This window comes from Ovis aries, chromosome 1, assembly GCF_016772045.2.
Source record: "Ovis aries strain OAR_USU_Benz2616 breed Rambouillet chromosome 1, ARS-UI_Ramb_v3.0, whole genome shotgun sequence".
Taxonomy (NCBI): Eukaryota; Metazoa; Chordata; class Mammalia; order Artiodactyla; family Bovidae; genus Ovis; species Ovis aries.
Genome location: NC_056054.1, coordinates 189,543,708 through 189,563,789, shown reverse-complemented (window position 1 = coordinate 189,563,789; position 20,082 = coordinate 189,543,708). Strand labels below are relative to the sequence as shown.

The following is a 20,082-nucleotide window of genomic DNA, read 5'->3' as shown; positions in this document are numbered from 1 at the left end:
TAATTCAAAGCCAAAGGCTCTTTCTATTTAACTTTGTAGTTCATTGTTTTGAGGGGCTTGGTAGCAGACTTACCTCTCTAATTATGTTTGTCTTTGCTTCTTATTAAAATGAGTTTGTCTGCCTTAGGGCCAGGCAGTTGGGTGACATGAAGATTCTGGTACAGAATTTGTAAAATTCACCCGGGGAAATCTACAAGGCACACAGATAATCAAAACTGACTAGATCTGAGCTCACATTCTTAATCACTTGTGATCAATTGCTTTGTTCCCCTGTGACTAAAGCAAACCTGAGATGAGACACAATTATAGAAGACTAGTTGGAAGGGAATGAATCTTTACATTTAGATGAAGGCAAGACTGCTGTGGCCAAAACTGACAACACAGTCAATATTGATATTTTCCCTGCCTGGTCCCACAGCCTTCTATTCTGCAGCCCGAAGCACCTTCCCATGCAAATCCCATGCTGTTCATCTGTACCTGATACCCCGCAGTGACTCCCTTTGCTAACCATTATGGTTATTCACAAGTACCCACTCTCTCTTCCCCAATATCTGGAGGTAAGACCATATATCTCCACACACGAAGTTAGATGTGGCCATGTGACTGGTGTTAGGTAGCAAAATGTTCCACTTCTAGGTGGAAGCTTTCAGAGCTAACATGTGCCTGGAGGCTTGCTTTGTCCAGTGAGGCACTGGCTGCATCTGAGACAGTGGCTGCTCCCTCAGCCTGGATCCCTGAGTGACTGTGATGAGCAGAACCCCAACCAGCCAGTGATGGGTACATGGTAGGAACAAGAAATAAACCCCTATTGCTTTAAATAATTGAGACTGTAAGGTTCTTAGTCACTCAGCATCTCTTGTTGTTTAGTTGCTAAGTCATGTCCAACTCTCTCGCAACACCATGGACTGTAGCCTGCCAGGCTCCTCTGTCCAAGGGATTTCCCAGGCAAGAATACTGGAGTGGACTGCCATTTCCTTCTCAGGGGATCTTCCCCACCCAGGAATCAAACCCGCATCTCCTGCATTGACAGGCAGACTGTTTACCACTGAGCCACCAGGGAAGCCCACACAGCAACTCAATCACAGCACATATCAAACTGCGCCGTGACTGTCTGAGTTATCTCCCTTATCAGACACTGAAAACTTGAGGCCAGAGTTATTTCTTCTTCAATACAGTAAGTCCAGTGTATCACATAATTAAAATAACTCCTTAGAAAATGAAATTGTCTTCCTTCCTGGCCTCTGTGATCCTCTGGGTTTATGTTTTTCTAATACTTGCCCTCCTCCTATCATCACCAGTTGAAATGATAAGGTGTCTCTGGCATCAGATATATGGGGAATGGCAGAGATGTTCTTTTGGATCAGCAGTACAAGAAGGAAGAGCTGGCAGAGGGGAGAGAGAGAGATGTTGAGGCATACTTAGGCTGCAGGCATTTCAAATACAAAGGGTTCAAAGAGGCAGACAAGATTTCAAAGTCTTGGGGTGACCACATGGAAAAATAAGTATCCCAAAGTGTTAGTTTTTCAAGGAATCATACGTATTATCTAGACTAGACTCCTATATCATCAGCATCATTAATATCATAATACCAATACTTACTGATAATGGAGGAAGTACTAGGCACATCTCCAGCCACCTTACAATTAATTCATTAAATCCTCCCAACCATCATATAAAGTAGCTATTATTATTTTGATTTTACAGATGAAGAAATTGAAGCACAGAGAAGTACATTTCCTATGACTACAGCCAGCAAGTATCCCTCTCTGTTTGAATTCAGCATCTGCTTGAACTCTCCCCATCACGGGGGCTCTAACTTTCAATACAAGCCAACTCCCGAGCCACGTCCTGCCTCCTGCTCCAGCTGTAGTCCCCTGGACAGTTCTGCTTCCTAGACCAACAGGAAACAATTCCACCTCTTCTCTGCAAGGCAGCCCTTCACAGGCTCCTCTTCTCTAGTCCAACAACCCAGTTTACTCACTGGTTTCCAATGTGCCACAGACTGAGGTCCCTCTCCATCAGCTCAGTGACTCACGTGCCAGTCAGTGAAGTCAGTGGAGTAGAAAGGGGCACTCTCCCTTCTAGTACAGCACAGGGCTGATAGCTTCTACAACCGCAGCACATTCCTTTTACCACATAAAGCAGGGTTCAGAGGCAGAAACGGGGCCATAATCTGCTGCAGGAATAGCCAGCTCACCACGTGCTCTGCACACGTCCCCATGCTAGCAAATGGAATGCTAAAAGGGGCTTCATGTTCAGAGCTTCTCCTTCCTACTCAGGTTGGAAGTCTGTTTCTACCCTCTGTACCCTAACCCCTTTCCCCTTCATCATTCTCTTGCCCCAAGAAAACAGGTCCTGCACTCACCATGGAGTTCATGGCAAAGTGATTGTGCTGTGTCTGGAGGTCAAGGGCGTGCTGGTAGCTGACTCCGATCTCTGTATGGCTCTGGAGGAATAACTCCTTGTTGTGGCTTATCCAGTCAAACATCTGGAAGGGGAAAAGAAGACACAGATAATGGTTATGAGTTCAACAGCAAGAAACTGTAAGAGCTACTGGAAGAAAACCAGCCCTTCTGCTGGTGCCCAGTGAGGACCAGACATTGTGCTCAGGGTTGGGGTGCCCCCAGCCTGGCTTCCCAGGAGAGCCCTCCTTAGAAGGAGGCCCCACCATCAGCCTCGATGCCTCCTTACAAACTCTAGAGGAAAAAGAGAAAATGAGTAAGAGGACCAGGAAGAGTTAGGAGAAAGCTGTTTACTATCAGCTTCTTCTTTTAAAAACTTTTAGAAACCTTTACTTCTCCTTTTAAAAACTTTTCAAAATCATCAAAAGAACCCCCCCCCCCACAACATGCTTTAGGGACAGGACAGGTGGGAGGTTTCATGTATCCCCTACTGCACCAGCAGGAGAGACCCTTGTCGGAAGCCACAGAGCATCCTAATATACTCCCCTCCCATTTACACTGCCTGACCACACACATCGTTGAATTGACTCTGAATGGAATCAACTTTTCGTTTGATCCCAGAGCCTCACAATTTTAGGGTTTCTGCTATAAGCCATGAGGAATCAGAAGAGGAAGATTTTAAAGGTAGGGTAAATACTGCCTGGCACAGTGGGCACTGAGCCATTTTCCTCCCCCAGCTCTGTACCTGGTTTTCATTTAGGTTTCTACCTCCTTCCCAGGTGGCCCACTCACTTTTAGGGGAGCTGATCAGAACCTCAGTTCCAAGGAAAAGCCTGGTCACTCTAAGGGTTATCGCTTCTCAGGACACCAGATCTAAGCTAATCAGTGTATGACATTTCCTGACTGATGGGATTATCTTAGAAACATGTCCAACTCTTTGTGACCCCATGGACTGTAGCCCACCAGGCTTCTCTGTCCAAGGAATACTCCAGGCAAGTATACTGTAGTGGGTTGCTGTTCCCTTCTCCAGGGGACCTTCCTGACCCAGGGATTGAACCTAGGTCTCGTGTATTACAGGCAGATTCTTTACTGTCTGGGCCCCAGCGAAACTGGTAAGAAACAGGAATGTTATTCAATTCAGTATAATAAAACACGAAGGGAAGTTTGCTGGAAGCTTCTAGGAAAACAGAACTGCAGTACTATAGATACAACTTCTCTTCCTCTGATACTGTCATTGTGACCCTGCACCTCAAATTGCTGAACTGTCACAATTCTGGTGGCAGCTTGAGGGAGAAGTCAATGGGCAGAGAAAGGGTGTAGCCAAAATAATGGAAAGAAAAAGGCAGAGTTCTGCTTGAGCCTTGCCTGATCACCATCTCTCTGGACTTCCTTAGAACCTGAGCCAATAAATCTTCTTTATTACTCAAACTGGTTTAAGTTGGATTTTCTGTAATTTTCTGCCTTGAGTAGTCAACTGATATAGCCAGGAAAGACGTTAAACCTTTGGAGAAGAGGACTGCTACACCTGGAACTCACGCTCAGTAGCTTGGGATGAGCTAAAGACTGTGGTTCAGTTGCAGAGAAGAGCAGGAAAGAACTGAGCAGAGATGCAAGCTGAGATGCTGCAAAATTCACACCAGCTCTCCTCGAGGCAGAACTACAGCCTCATTCCATTTTCCTCCTTTAAACAGACAAAGGTGAAGGTGAAGGTGAAGTCGCTCAGTCGTGGCCGACTCTTTGCGACCCTGTGGACTGTAACCTACTAGGCTTCTCCATCCATGGGATTCTCCAGGCAAGAATACTGGAGTGGATTGCCATTTCCTTCTCCAGGGGATCTTCCTGACCCAGGGATTGAACCCGGGTCTCCCGCATTGGAGGCAGACGCTTTAACCTCTGAGCCACCAAGGAAGCCAAATTCAGACAAATGAATTTATTTTTTCAGTTTAACCAACATTTATCGGACACTCATTATATGCCCGGCACTGTTCAAGGCAAAAATGATTAATATGTGCTTCTTGAGTTTAAGTGGTTTAAAAGCCATTGTGAAAAACAAACATGGACTCAGATATAATGTTAGTATAACTTGGCATATGGCAATTAAGATCACAATTTGAAAAGAAATCTATCAAGATAAAGGTCAAGATGGTGGATCAAGGTAGCACCCACTCTTGGTGGTGTGGAGACAGGAAAGAGCACAGAAGGCTTCCCAGGGTTGGTGACACCTGAGCTGACCTTGACTCAGGTAGGAATTAGCCAGCAGAAGATGAATGAGATAGATGTAAGCTCCACACAAAGGGGAGATCAAAGGGGCAGAACTCTGGGGCAGCCCAGTGTTCTAAGGGCTCTGAAATCACCACTTTTGTGCTTCTTGACCTGATGTAAGGAGAATATGTGGCTGAGGAGGTAGATGGGACCGTGAAGAGCTCTAGACACAGGCTTCAGGAAACCTGGTCTATATACTGTGGGCAGCAAGGCGTCAGTGGAGGGTTGTGAGCTGAGCAGTGAAGCTCGATGTGAGCTTTGGAGCAGTGTGGGATGGGAGGCTGGAGGGGAGAGATGGAGTGGTGAAATTGGTTGGGAGGCTGTTACAGTAATCCTGGGGAGCAAGAGTGATAGCCTGGAAACCTGGGTGTGGGGAATGGCAGTGGAGCTTGAGAAGTGGGCAGAGTGAGAGCTGCTAGGAAGGGACTGAGGACTCCCAACTGCTTAGGAAGTGGGGGTGAGGGAGAGAAGGGGAGAATAGTCAGGTATCTGGCATAGCACCCCAGGTCCTTGTAAAAGAAGATGCCATGGTACTACCTCAGGAGGAGGGTGAGAAGCTGGGGTAAGGGAGGAGAGATCGTGGTTCCATGTTAGATAACTGAGTTTTAGATGCTTAGGAGAACTTCAAGTGAAGGTGTCCTATGGGTAGTTAAGAGTTTTGTCTGGAGGTCAGGAGAGAGACATCAAGGCTATGACAACCCACACATAAGCATAAACAAACCACCTTCCCAAGGCAAATGGGCATGCTTTGATTTAGAGAGGAGTCTCCCTTCTGAATAACCCAGATCACTCTCTGCTGCCTACACAGATAAAGGGCAAAAGTAGCATTCTTCACTTTTGACTGTCCATGGATGTCCCAGGCCAGGGGAGCCTGTGGAGGCTGGTTGGTATTGGTGGTGTGCAACACCCTGGGTCTGCCATCCATAGCCAATCCCACACCAGTGGCACATGGTTGGTGTTTCTTAAAATTATTATTAAGGACAAGAGGGGAAGAAGACAAGCACCCCCCTGGAGACTAAAGGAATTTCATTGTGTAATTTTTGTTCTTTAAAATTCTACCTCTCAACCTCATTTTAAAATAATTTCTATCTCTTTTTCTTGTTGATGAAAGAATCAATAAAATTAATGAAAATCTGAAATGCTTGAAGTCCTTAGAACTTGGGATAAACTCACTCCTTATATTTCCTTGGCTATCCTAGTGGCCTGGAAGTGACCTTCCTTGTATTTTCTGCTAAATGACTATTTAGATATGCTAATAAACAGAGAGTTATGTGCTAGCATCAGAATTATTAGATTGCTTGGCGCCAGGTCCCTGCTGGACTACAGAGCAAGGAGAGCTGAGCATGGGCCAATTAGGGGGGAAAAGCAGGGACAACAGCAAGTTAAATGGCAGGTGAGGACAGAAAGTGCTGGAGGAAGTGCACATCTCATTGAGCAGACTTATCACATGATGAGGTCTGGGCCCAAGCCATTTTGCCCCATCTGCCTTCCGTAGTGGAGAACATAAGCAGTCTCTGGGGCTGAACTTTCTGGGGAACTGCAGCTATGCTGGAGGCTAGATGCAATGCTCCAAAGACGTGACACTCATCTCATGCAGCGAGAAAAACACCTGCTCTAGAGGCCAGATAGTTTACATGATAGCAGGAACCAGGGTTTTCCCAACACGGCTGTTTTCTTGGGACAGTCTCAAGTCTTCTCTGGGCCTGAATCTGCTAATAATATATAGCCCTCACCTTTTTGAACTTGGCTGCCTGAAAGGATCATCAGCATTTCTGCTGCATTCAGTGGAACCAGCAGCAGAGACTATGTGTGTGTGTGCATGTATACTCCCAGGTGGGTGTGCGGTCAAGCAGGATGAGGACAAGACTGGGTCTGGGCCTGGCTCTGTCACTAACTACCCGTGAGACTGTGGGCAGGTCTCTTCATTTCTGTGCTTCTCTTCATTTGCAAGGGATAAGTAGTACCCAGAATGGAAGTAAGCATCCTGGCTTACAATTGGCTCCACTGGGAAACTTACGCAAAGCACTTTTTTCCATTCAAAATAAAAATTAGTCTTATTGAATCTCCTGCATCAGAATACATATTCATTGTTACAAAGTACACTTCTAACTTTTGATTACAAAGAATGTCTGTGAGAAAACTGGCATTGTTTTTGACAGCCGGAGAAAGGCAGCGTCTTAGTCTTAGCCCTGATATCTGTCTGGAGCTTTAGAGTTCGAAATGTCCATTCGCACACATCATCTCACTGCCTCCATCAGGCCCAATTTATAGGCGGCAAACAGGTCAGAGAAGTGAAGCCCACCCAATGGGCTTTTACTCATTTCACCCAAGGCACATTCACTGAGTGCCTGCTGATCCAGGCTCAAGGGATACTGCCCTACCTCCTTGACTACAGGACCTCCTCTGCCCAGGCTCCCCAGAGCAGTTGCCCCTCAAAAGGCAGCCACCAGGGCACTATGAGGCTCCAGCTGTGGTAGGACACTGTCCCTCACAGGCCATTCACGGCCTAGTACCCAGCCCCCTCCTCTCTGCCTCACCCCTGCCCTCTCAGTGCCTGCAGACAGCTGATCCAAACAGCTACACTTCTCTTAATAAATGCATAGTGAATGAAAGCAACGCATGAGCAAGTTGGCCATGGGTTCTGGGGTTGCTAATCTCCAGACAAGCTGACCCTTTCTAAATTCCCTTCCAACTAGGACACTATGTTTGATCTGTTTGAACTGGCTTCTCTGGAAGACACTTCAACTAGACACTTGAACAAAACTCTAAAGAAAAAAAAATTAAAGGAAACATCTCCACAGTGGTTTCAAACATTCTGAACTGTTTATTGTTGTTGTTGTTACTGTTATTTCTTTTTTTGAGAAGCAGCAAATGGTAGGTTCCACAAAATGTAAAAAGACAACAAAATTCCTCCAGGAGGAAAGTTCATGTCTAAATAATGAAATTTTATCTCTTTGTTTGGAAACCAACATAGTTTCATCTCATTAAGAAGATGGATGCTACATGTAAGCTACTTGAGTTTTTTTCTTCATATTTTGCTAAGTAATTTTTTATGCTGGCTAAAACTCAGTGAAAATATAAAAATCTAGTTTTTAATATATAATAAATGATAGAATCTATTTACATGCAAACTAGGAAACTAAACAGAAACATTTTTATCCTTTTCTTTTAAATATGGGGATAGCTAAAAGATTATTATTGTTCTGTTCTGTTTTTAATAAAGCATAAGCTATTAAGAGAGCAAGGATATTAAGTAATAATCCAGGACTTATTTCCTTCATTTGCCACATTTAGCAACAGCATCTGATTTAGAGTTTTAACTTTCAAACCAACTTACCACCTAGTGTTAGAATTTTATGCTATCTGTAGTTTAAATTATATAGGTTTTAATTTGCTCATATTCTGGTTTGGGTGACTTGATTGAGAGGACAGAAGACAACTAAATGATTTTCTTTTCTAAGTATGCACATTCCAGCATTACCTGTTGTCCCCTGTATCCCGCTTGTATACTGCATTAACCCATCCGTGAATGCCTATGCCCTAAAGAATACTAACAGCCTCCTTGCCCGAGAAGCTTGCTACATCTGAAAACTTGCTGTGCAGTCAATTCCACAACAAAATGTTATGTGTGTTATAGTGTAAAGAAGAAGTTTCAATTCAGGAGACTTGGGTTCTACTATTGACCTGCTTTATAAACGTTGACAAGTCCGTTAATGGTCTGAACCTCAGTTTCCTTATCTGTGAAGTGGGGATAACAATTTACACTATTTCAACCTTAGTGTAATAGTGAGATTAAAATAAGACAATAAATTTCACGCTTCGGTAATTGCTACATACCAGATAGATTTTTAAATCTATACAGCGAGCATATTCTACTGCACATATTTCCCTAATGTTTGTGTCAGAGCAGAGGACCGATGAAGGTGTAGACTTAAAATTGCACAATCTTTACCCTACTGCAAAATCACTGCGGGCTCATGGAAATTACACCTGAAGCTCACACACAAACACCCACAGCCCACCCCTGCCGGAGACATGCTCCCAGAACCTCCACAGGGCACTAGGCAGACCAAGGGCACCTGTGCACCTCCCCACTGCCCCCACCCTGACGCACACTCGGGGTGAGAAAGAGAGGGAGAGCGGGAAGGAGAGAGAAAAAGAAAGAACGAAAGAAAGAGCCTTTGCTTACACAGGACTCAAAGCCCTGCATGTTCTCTCAGGGTCAGGCCTGAGGGCACTGTCCCCTCCTGGCACCCCTGCGTAGCCCAAACACTGGAACAGTGATCTAACCCTCTCCTGCCCTTCCCCTTCCCCATCCTCTCTGCCATATCCCAACCTTTCACTATTACAGACTCAATCACTTTGACTCTTAACAGTTTTTCACCCAGGAGAGACTCCTATTAAAATGCATCATTCCTGCCACCCCTCCTAGAATTGGTTTATCCTGGGCACAGAAACAGTTTATTAAGAAAGCAAGGTCCTTTGTGAGCATGACTCAGGGATGGGATCCTAAAATGGGGTGGCAGAGGAGCCCTAGACCAAAAGAGACAGGCCCTAAGATGGCAGTGGGAGGGAACCAAGGGCAAATTTCCCCACTTTACAACTCTGCTTTCACACAACTCTGCCTGACCCTGGGTATATGTCTTCAGGCAAATAGGGAAACACACAGACCCCATGTGTGTGTTCTGGCCTAGGACCCTTGTTGTTGTTATTCAACAGCCCAGTCTTGTCCAACTCGTTGAGACCCCATAGACTGCAACACACCAGGCCTCCCTGTCCCTCAGCATCTCCTGGAGTTTGCCCAAGTTCATGTTCATTGCCGTCCAGCCATCTCATTCTCTGATGTCCTCTTCTCCTTCTGCCCTTGATCTTTCCCAGCATCAGGGACTTTTCCAATGAGTTGTCTGTACACATCAGATGACCAAAACACTGGAGCTTCAGCTTCAGCATCAGTCCTTCCAGGGAATAGTCAGGATTGATCTTCCTTAAGACTGACTGGTTTGATCTCCTTGCTGTCCAAGGGACTTTCAGGAGTCTTCTCCAGCACCACAGTTCGAAGGCATCAATTCTTTGGCATTTTGCCTTCTTTACAAACCAGCCCTCACAATCATATACGACCACTGGGAAGACCATAGCCTTGACTATACAGACCTTTGTTGGCAGAGTAACGTCTCTTTTCAACACACTGTCTAGGTTTGTCATCGCTTTCCTGCCAAGAAGCAATCTTCTGATTTCATGACTGCAGTCACCATCCACAATGATTTTTGAGCCCAGGAAGAGGAAATATGTCACTATTTCCACCTTTTCCCCTTCTATTTGCCACGAAGTAATGGGGCCAGATGCCATGATCTTACTTTTAATATTCAGTCTTAAGCCAGCTCTTTCACTCTCCTCCTTCACCCTTATTAAGAGGCTCTTTAGTTCCTCTACACTTTCTGCCATCACAGGGGTATCATCTGCTTATCTGAGGTTGTTGATGTTTCTCCCACCCATCTTGATTCTGGCTTGTAACTCATCCAGCCTGCATTTCTCATGATGTGCTCAGCATATATGTTAAACAAACAGGGTGACAGCACACAGCCCTGTCGTACTCCTTTCTCGATCTTGAGCCAATCAGTTGTTCCATAAAGGGTTCTAACTGTTGCTTCTTGACTCACATACAGGTTTCTCAGGGGACAGGTAAGATGGTCTGGTATGCTTTCCGCAGTCTGTCATGATCCACACAGTCAAAGGCTTTAAGTATAGTAGATGAAACAGAGATAGATGTTTTTCTGAAATTCCCTTGCTTTCTCTATAATCCAGCCAAGTGTTGGCAATTTGATCTCTAGTTCCTCTTCCTTTTCTAAACCCAGCTTAGACATCTGGAAGTTCTTGGTTTGCATAATGCTGAAGCCTAGCATGCAAGATTTTAAGCATGACCTTTCTAGCATGGGAGATGAGTGCAATTGTCTGATGGTTAGCACATTCTTTTGGCCACCTCATGCGAAGAGTTGACTCATTGGAAAAGACTTTGATGCTGGGAGGGATTGGGGGCAGGAGGAGAAGGGGACGACAGAGGATGAGATGGCTGGATGGCATCACCAACTCGATGGATGCGAGTCTGAGTGAACTCCGGGAGTTGGTGATGGACAGGGAGGCCTGGCGTGCTGCGATTCATGGGGTCGCAAAGAGTCGGACACGACTGAGCGACTGAACTGAGCTGAACTGAACTGACCCTTCTTGGGAATTGGGATGAGGATTGACCTTTCTCTTGTGGCCACTGCTGGGTCTTCCAGACTTTCTGACATAATGAATGCAAAATCTTGATGGCATCTACCTTGAGGGACCCTTAAGACCCTTCAATCTTTGTTTTCAATTATCTGCTCATCTAGGATTGAGCTTTCCTGCTTTTACAAAGCAGGATAGAGAAAGAAAAGGTAAAGGACCCCAAGATGTGGACCTAGTTTGTAGCTCCCCAGAATTCCTTACTGAAGGGAGTTTGATACCTCACCTCTTCTGTATCCTGCAGGCCTGCAGACCATAACGAGCTCAGGGTTCTGGGAGACAGTCTTTCACTGATGTCTATAGACAGGGAGGTAGTTGGGACTTGTGCCTGACAGACAGTTAATAAATACCTACTGAAGGAGAGAAAGTGTTCTGGGCCCTGTCTGTTCTTCTTTAGGCTTTTGGAATGACAGCAGGCATAGTTGTATATATGGTACAAGAAAGAAGTCATTTTTATCTATCACCATAAATCCAGCTCTTCTCAGAGGATGGCTCAGCCTGGTTACCTGGGAGACCCCAGCACTGTAGCCTCAGGAATCAGTCAGGGCACCAAACAATATCACAGGCCAGGCTGTATCTCTGACCTGCAGACATGCTATTGATGCTCTAGCATAGTTCTTACCCACTCTGACCCTCAATTCCCTAATTCCCAGATCTCAGATCTAACATCCTGGATGCTACTCACATCTAGAACTGTCCAGTTTCTCTATAAAACAGACAAATGTCCCTGTTTGCTCTCATTGTGAGCAGGGAGTTAATAAAACCCTTTCCCCTTGCGTATGCTAATCTGACCTTCAGTTAACACCCTAGTTCTGTTTCCCTGGAAACAGATAAAGATAGCATGTGCCAACATGTTACTAAATCATGTTGCCTATGGTTAAAAAAAAAAACACTCCCGACTGGTAAACTGAATCTGGATTGGAAAGACTATCAATGAACTATAAATAACTGGTGGGGATAATGTCCCTTGATCGTCCCTGAAGGGGGTGACTCTTGTAACTGGTGTGTCCACTGCCAGAACCCTGGAAGCTGTGCCAATAGAGTTGCTATAAGAGATACTGGCTCGTGTGAGACGTGTTGTCGAGACGTGGGAGCTTCTGCGGCTGCCCACCATGGACCTTGTCTCTTTGTACCTGAGCTGGCCTGCTGCAAGGACTGTACTGCGAGGAAACCACAGCTCCCACCTTATATTGTCCCGAGTGGATCAGTACCAAAGGTGGCCCATAGCAGTCTTTGAGTCTGAATGCTCAGTGGCATCTAAGAAGACTCCTTAGTATGTGTGGTATCCATATTGCACAGCCAAATCCTGTGTACATAGTCTCTCTTTGTCTTCCCTTTCCCCATGCTCCTTTCTCACTTTCAACTTCTCTCAATAACAGCAGTAATAATGGTAATAACAACAATAATAGCAACTAATATTTGCTAAATGCTCATCCTGGTGGCTCAGTCAGTAAAGAATTGGCTTGCAATGTGGGAGACCTGGGTTCGATCCCTGGGTTGGGAAGATCCCCTGGAGGAGGGCAGGGCAACCCACCCCAGTATTCTTGCCTGGAGAATGTCCCATGGACAGAGGAGCCTGGTGGGCTACATTCCATGGGGTCACAAAGAGTTGGACATGACTAAGTTACTAAGCACAGCACAGCACCTTGTGCCAGGCACAGTTCTAAGCATTATTAACATATAACTCATTTACTCCTCTTAATAACATCCTAATTATCTCTCCAATATTGACCCCAAACATTATCATCTCCATTTTACAAATTGAGAAACTAAGGTACAGAGAGGCTAATTAACTTGCCCAAAGTCACAAAGCTTATAAGTGGCAGAGCCAAGATTCAGACTCAGGAGGCCTAATTCCAGTGTTGACATTCTTAACCCTGTTGCTCTACCTTCCAAAATGCTCAAAGCTTCATTTCTGTCTACCCTTCTCTTTTTCACCAAACTTCCAGAAGTACATTTGGCCCCTTGGCTGCTTTCGTTTTTCCTCCATCCACTTCCTCTTTAACCTCTTGTAATATTTTCTACCTTTACTGCTTTTCTAAGTCTGCACTCACCATGAAAACTGACTGCCTCTTTCTTTCTGAGGTCTTGACCCTTCCCTTGATCTTGCATCAGAATCCAGTGCCGTCATTTCTGCTGTCCTTTCGACGGGCTCTGACCCTCTACCATAGGCAGGCCATCCGGCTGCAGACACGATCAGCTTTCTCCTCCTGCTTTCACAAGTCTCTACCCAACACTAATTTCTCCCAGGAGAATCAGGGCTTCACAGACTCAGGCTCTCTTGACACACCACATCTAGTCTCAGCATGACAAAAACAATAGAACACTCTAATTTCAAAAGCCCACCAATTCTTCAGTTCTACACTGATTTATCTAAACTTGCCTCCTAATTCTCTGCTGCCCCTTTATGGCTGTCCTTCATGTCCCTCACACCCTCACTGGAACCATCTCAACCCTTAGCCCTCTGTCTTTCATTCATCAGCTTTGTCCATTTGAAAATCCATTCAGGCTCACATTTTCAACAACCCAAATATTATTTCCTGTTTCATATGCCACATCCTGTGCCAAGTACGTTCACAGACTTTCATGTTTAGTCCTTATGCTGCTGCTGCTGCTGCTAAGTCGCGTCAGTCGTGTCTGACTCTGTGCGACCCCACAGATGGCAGCCCACCAGGCTCCCCTGTCCCTGGGATTCTCCAGGCAAGAACACTGGAGTGGGTTGCCATTGCCTTCTCCAATGCAGGAAAGTGAAAAGTGAAAGTGAAGTCGCTCAGTTGTGTCATAATAATGCAAAAATGAGGTTTTGTTAATTTCGTTTTCGACATAGTGAAAACTCAGTACAAAGAGCTGAAGTAAATTGTCCAAGATTACACAGTTTGTAAGTGATGGAGATAAACCCAGAATCTAGTGTCCATCTGAACCTAATTTCCTCTCTTCCAGGGTGCTCTCTAACCTCAACTTCCCTGATAACTGACAAGAAGAAATATGTGGCTCTGCACAATGAGCTTTCCACACATTATCTCAAGCCTCAAAACAGCCCTATAAGTTAGATATCACCATCATCACCTTTCTCTAGAAGAAACTGTTTGAGAGATCAAATAATTTGGCCAAGGTTGCACAGTCGGGGTGCATATTAAAGCAAAGTCTATATGACTTCAAATTCCATGCTTTTAAACTACTATCCAATTGTCTCCCAAATGCACACATTTTTGGATTATTCCTAGTCACCTGGTGCCCATGAATTCAGTATGAATACCCCCTTGCTGTAGCATCAGCATCTCAAACTACTCCGCCTGCTCTGTGAAAACTCTTACCTTCTCTTGACCCCCCATATCTTCACCCTGCCCCCCTGAAGTCGATTCATTGTCTTTCTTCAAATCATTCTGAAATGTACCCTGTACTTTCCTCTGCTATGGACACTCACCGCTCAGCCCCTCCTGCCAAGATTACTGTAATTACTCCCTTACTGGTTTCCCTGACTCTGTTTTCTTCTTTATACCAAGCAATCTGCTCCACCAGGCTCACTGCTCTGATACACTACTTTTACCCTGTCATTCCCTCAGTCCAAAAAAAAACAAAAAAAATCCCCTACAGAATTATTGTTGCTATCTATTACCTATAATTCAAAATCTAATCTCCTTATTCTGGCATGCAAGGTACCTCCCCGCCCCCATGCCCAGTTGGTCCATATCTGCCCTTCTCCCTATTCTTTCACTCCACTGTATGTATCAAGCATCCTTTCCTGCCATATTCTATTCAGCACCATGCAAATAAATCACACCATGCTCACTGCCACCCCCATATATGTGTTCACATCTCTCCTTCCATACCCAAATATCCGATTTACTTCCACCCTTCAAAATGTACTGGAAGTCTCCTTTCCTTGCAATGATTTCTTTGACCAACTGAGCCCATACTGATTTCTCTTTCCTCCAAGTTCACTGCCCATGTATGTACCATAATTCACAAACCTAACCTTCATTCAGAACTACCTAAAGTGTTTTCTTAAAAAAGTATAGCTTCCTAGGCCCTATCCTTGAGATTCTGATTTAGCAGGAACTCTGCAGGTAAATCTGATGCCCTTGCATTTTTATTTAAACAGTTCATGTAGACATATAGTCTGTTTTTGATGGGGTAGCTAGTAGGGAACTTAACTCTATCATATGTACACTAGTTAAAAGCATTGGTTGACAACCAACATAAACCACTGATCCTTGATTGAAGGGAAACATACAAATAAGCCCCAGGTCCACCCTGGCTTTCTCCCGGAGGGTATTTTCCAAACTATGAAGCCAAGAAACAGGAGCTGAGCAGAGAGCAGCAGTCTTAATGGCTGTAATACAACAGAGACTAGACTTCGGGGCTGGTAGGGTGTTTGCAATCATGGTGATAGGAAATTAGAGAGGAGGGAGCTAAGAAAATGAGACCTAAAAATGTTCACCAAATTTCCTTTAGGTCCTTGGCCAGATCCTAAGCTGTGCATAGGCAAGGTGAGATTCCAGAAGGCCTAGGAGAGAATAGCTGTGGTATGCGGAAAACTGAAGAGAAACATCAGGGGCTACAGTGCTGAGGAAATGTTACGAGTTCTAAATCAGACAGTGTGAAGAGACTTTGGTAAACTCTGGACACTCAACTGGGACCCCAAAAAGACCAGACTGTAAGAGTAAGAACGGCATCCTAAGAATACGGGCTATATCCTAGAATTAAAGAAAAGATGGAAGTAGATATGTCATAGCAAAGCCTAAACCAAGGCTCAACAGGATCACAATCTGTAGTTTAACTGCATCCCAGAACAAAACTTAACAAAAGTTAGAGGAGGATAACCTAATCAAGAGGCTGTACAATACATCATCTATAACAACCGGTAGATTATTCAACATATGAAGGAGAGAAAATTGACTAAGAATAAAAGAAATTAAAGTCAATAGAAACAGAACCTGAGATGATTAGGCTATAATTTAGCAGACAGGACTTTCGAAAGAACCATGATTAACATCTTCAACAAAATAGGAGGGAAAGGCACAAAATGAGTTAAAGGGGAACATAACAACAGAGTCCAGTGTTCTGTTTCTTGTAGCCAAAAGCATGCCGACATAAACAGTCACGTGCTCAGGATGCTTAGCACACTATTTTATTCACTTATTGAGCGCCCACTGTATTCCAGATATTGGATTAGAGACTAATGAGGAAAGATCAAGGTCAGAGTCTAGTGAGGGAGGCAAATATATTTGATAGTCTGTCACTTTTAACTGTGAAAAGTACTATGAAAAGTGTATATGCCCTGGAGAAGGAAATGGCAATCCACTCCAGTATTCTTGCCTGGTAAATCCCATGGACACAGGAGCCTGGCAGGCTACAGTCCATGGGGTTGCAAAGAGATGAACATGACTTAGCAACTAAACAAGAACAACAAATATGTGTCTATATAACTGATTCACTTTGCTGTATATCTGAAACTAATACAACATTGTAAATCAGCTATACTTCAACAAAAATTTAAGAAATAGAAAAAAAAAAAGGCAAAGGTCAAAAGGCAGAAGAAGTAGGTCTTTATTTAGTGGCAGTGAGGAACCACTGAAGGAGAATGATAAGGTTAAATTCACTTCTAACCCTAAATGGGTCTCTGCACTGAAGCCCTCAACACACAGTCATTTATCTCATTTGCAAAGAAGAGTCCAAGGCAGCCACCATGATCTCACAAAAAATCAACTAACACATTACAGGCTTCTCCATGACCGAGGAGTCTCACCACCACCACCCAGCCCCCTGCCTCCTTCCTTTCCCTTCTTCTTTTTCTTAAAAACCCTTCAACATCTGAGATGAAGAAGATAGATGTAAAGAAGGAGATACAGGTGCCATACGGAAGGCGTCTGGCACAGGGCATGACGCACAGTGGACGCTGAGCACATGCTAGTTCCCTCCCGCTTTCTTCCCCTCCTTATCCTGCCAGACAGGCTAAGCTGCCAGCCACAGGTAGTTGTTTTCTGACTGAAGAAACCCAGGCTACAACTCTTCAGGCTCAAATCACACACTGTCCTAGAAAATCAGCACACTCCTATTAGGCCTGAAAAGGTCACTCTCTTCAGACCTGCCCTCATGCTAAGTGAGGTAATGAAAAGTTTCACCAAGTCGATTATTAATATAAATGTTTTCAGAATTTGAATAATGTTTTTATTCTTTGCATTTTATTTCCAGTCTGCTTGCCTGGATGGACTAAATTTCTTGCAGTCCTGGCAACACACACACACTACCCCACTGTGGGAAGGAACGGTCACCCAGGAGCCAGCAAGTCAAGCAGAGGAGAAACGGGACCAACCAAGCCAGGAGTCAGCTCGGGGAGCCTTGGGATATTGACTCTGAGTGGCCAAATTCCTTCCATCTGAACCACAGCTGATGATAAAATATTTTCAGGAACAGCGTGAGGGAATGTTTACTCACTTCCCAAAATGTAAAATTGAAGAGGTCAAACTCAATTTAATTCAAGCTGAGAAAATAGTGCCCAGCTTTATCCCAGAGCTAAATTTAGGCATAAACCGAGTTCTGGCCCTGGCAAGTTAATTTATATGAGCTAATGCTTGCTCCTGGCCTACAAGATATACTCAATAAACGGTAACTATTATTGTTACTGCAAAAATGGAGTGTCTGTTGGATGTTCTCACCCAGTCCTCCCACACATCCTAAAATCAGCTGTGGCAATTACTTGCACATCTGGGGAAAAAATTCCACGTGGACTGAGGAGGAGGTGGCCTCCCTTTTAGGAGTCCCTCTCCGAGAAAGGGGGCAGATGCTATGCTGGAAGGGGTCTGGACTAGGTGGGCTTGACTCTGAGCAGAGGAAGAAAGCTAGCCCTCTCCTCTTCCCTTCTCCCCTCTTCCTACAGCAACAATGAGGCTGAGAGGTGGGAGACCACTAGGGAGCCAGGCTCACCTACCTGCTGGAGAAGATGCTCTATCATGCTTCCAGCTTCCGACCCCACCTAGCAGAATATACTCCATAGGAACTCAGAAAAAACTTAGGAAGGAAGAGCCCAATCTTCAAAACCCTCCATTTCCTTAACAACCTCATTCAGAGGACTAAGGTAAATTCTTGTGTTTAGATAATGCCACTGTCCCTAAGAGTAGAGCAGAAATGCACTAACCAGGTAACTCCTGGTAATGTTTTCAATAACCTTCATCACCACTTTGACTTCTCCATGCCTTAAGAGAAACCAACACTTGAAGTAAGTCATTTATCCTTCTTCCAAAGTGCTTTTGGGCTTTCTTTTCACCACCTTAACACCCTAACATAAAAGTCTTGTGGTTCCCTTAGTTCTCCTTCCTCCTAGACCTCCATTGAACCACCATGTCCTATTTTCTTCCCCTTAGACTATCTCCAGGGCTTGCCCCTCTCCTTTCCTCTCCCCCTGTCAACTCATCGGCTCACATTTGGATTAGTATAAAAGGACAAGAATTGGTTTCCCTAACTCCAACTCTTTCTCTCCATTGCAAGAGGAAACCTGTTAATTCCAACTTTTAAGCAATAGAATTAGAGTGACATCTCTTGAAACCACTCAGCAGTAGGTGGTGCTCTTGTGCCAACTCAGAGCACTCACAAAAGTTTTGTTCTATCAGGCAGCGTATTGAGTGCCTCTGAGGAACACAGTTATCTCAGACACTGGCCCTGACCTCTGGGAATGTGTAATATCACTGCACTGGGACAGGGCCAGTTTGATGGATAAAGACTATGGAAAGTTGCCTGGAGGACAGAAAGACCACTTCCATCAGAGGAGAGTGGGGAAAGTAGCTAGGCCTTCAACTAGGATAGGGTTTCAATAGGCAGATAGGAGGGAGGTTGGTATAAACACAGGTGTGGGAGGTGGGCCTCTACAAAGCACAAAAGAGGTTTTCCTGATGTCGGGGCTGAAGGCCCAAGTCCAGTATCATTCTCCATTCTAGGGCCTTCTGGTTTGCACCTCCTCGGACACCTCGGGACAAGGGGTATCCCAGGGAAATCTTTTAGGACAGGACACATGCCACTCTCAGGTGAGACAAGTCAGTCCACCCATCTGCATGGAAGAAACCAACATCCCTTTTTTCTCTGTACCAAGAAAGGGCAAGAATGTAGCTTTCCTCCAGTCCCTGGTTGCTCAGGGAGTGGTGTGACTAGATTTCTGACCTCCTGTTGTGACTCCGGGTAATCGACATGGCATGGACACCCCTCCCTCCGCTGCCCTCCCCCTGCCTACAGCCCACACCCCTCCACATGCCGAGCCTGAGCTGCAGCCACACTGGATGGAACCTACTCTGTGCCTCTGAGGCTGCCATGCCTTTGCTCATGTTCTTCCCTGGCCTGCACCCCAACCCAGGCTGAAGGTTTCCCCTCATGCTGTCCCCACAGCAGTGACAGGCTCTTCGGTCAGCTTTCCCTGTGCAGCAGCTGTTTGCCAGTGCCTCCCCGCTCTAGTGTGGTAAAGCCTGACTCCAGTTCATCTTCCAATGGCCCGTTCCCAGTACAGTATCTGGCATTTATTTAATTGGCTTGTCTTCAGCAACAGTGTTTTAGATCCTGCCAAACTGGGCACACACTTCTAACTTCCTTCCTCTAGCTTCCCCAGACACCAGGGCCCTACCTCACCTCTATGTTTTGCAGTCACATCTGCCCACTGTCTGCTCCAGTACCCATGTTGTGGATGACCGTGTACTCTCTGCCCTTCTTCCCATGCCCTGCAAGAAAGCCCCCCAACCCCCATGCCTCTTCCACTCTTGATGGCCCAGCTCCAACTGGTCTCCATAAACTTACCATCTGCTGAGCACCTACTGGGCTTCTGGCATACTAGGTGCTTCAGACACATTTTCTATAATCCATACAACAATCCTAAAGCATGTATTAAAAATCTACATTTTACAGATAAAGAAACTGCTCAGAGAGGGCAAACTGGCCATAGATAGTCAATCAGCTAGCAAGTGGCTAAGCTGTGATTCAAAACTCATCTCTTGTGATTGTAATGCCAGTGCTCTTTCTAGAAGTCTTGGCTGGGTCTTCTGGTGGCCTATGCACGCTGCTCTCCATGGGAGGCCTGAGCCACACAGGGAACCACCCAAGGAAGGAAGCGAGACCACAAAACAAGACCACAAAAGGGAAGTGAAACAATCAGTTCTGAGAGAACGAATGCATC

At 45.1% G+C, this 20,082-nt stretch overlaps 1 protein-coding gene across 19 annotated transcripts in view; it reads right to left on the bottom strand.

The window, feature by feature from the left end:
• The window catches only part of KALRN (kalirin RhoGEF kinase), a 699,404-nt gene that overhangs the window by 422,715 nt on the left and 256,607 nt on the right, over positions 1–20,082 (bottom strand). For all 19 annotated transcript variants that reach the window (XM_042232347.1, XM_042232379.1, XM_042232348.1 and 16 more), the window contains exon 6: positions 2,366–2,488. In XM_042232347.1, coding sequence (XP_042088281.1) covers positions 2,366–2,488 — 123 coding nt within the window. The remainder of the gene's footprint in view (positions 1–2,365; positions 2,489–20,082) is intronic.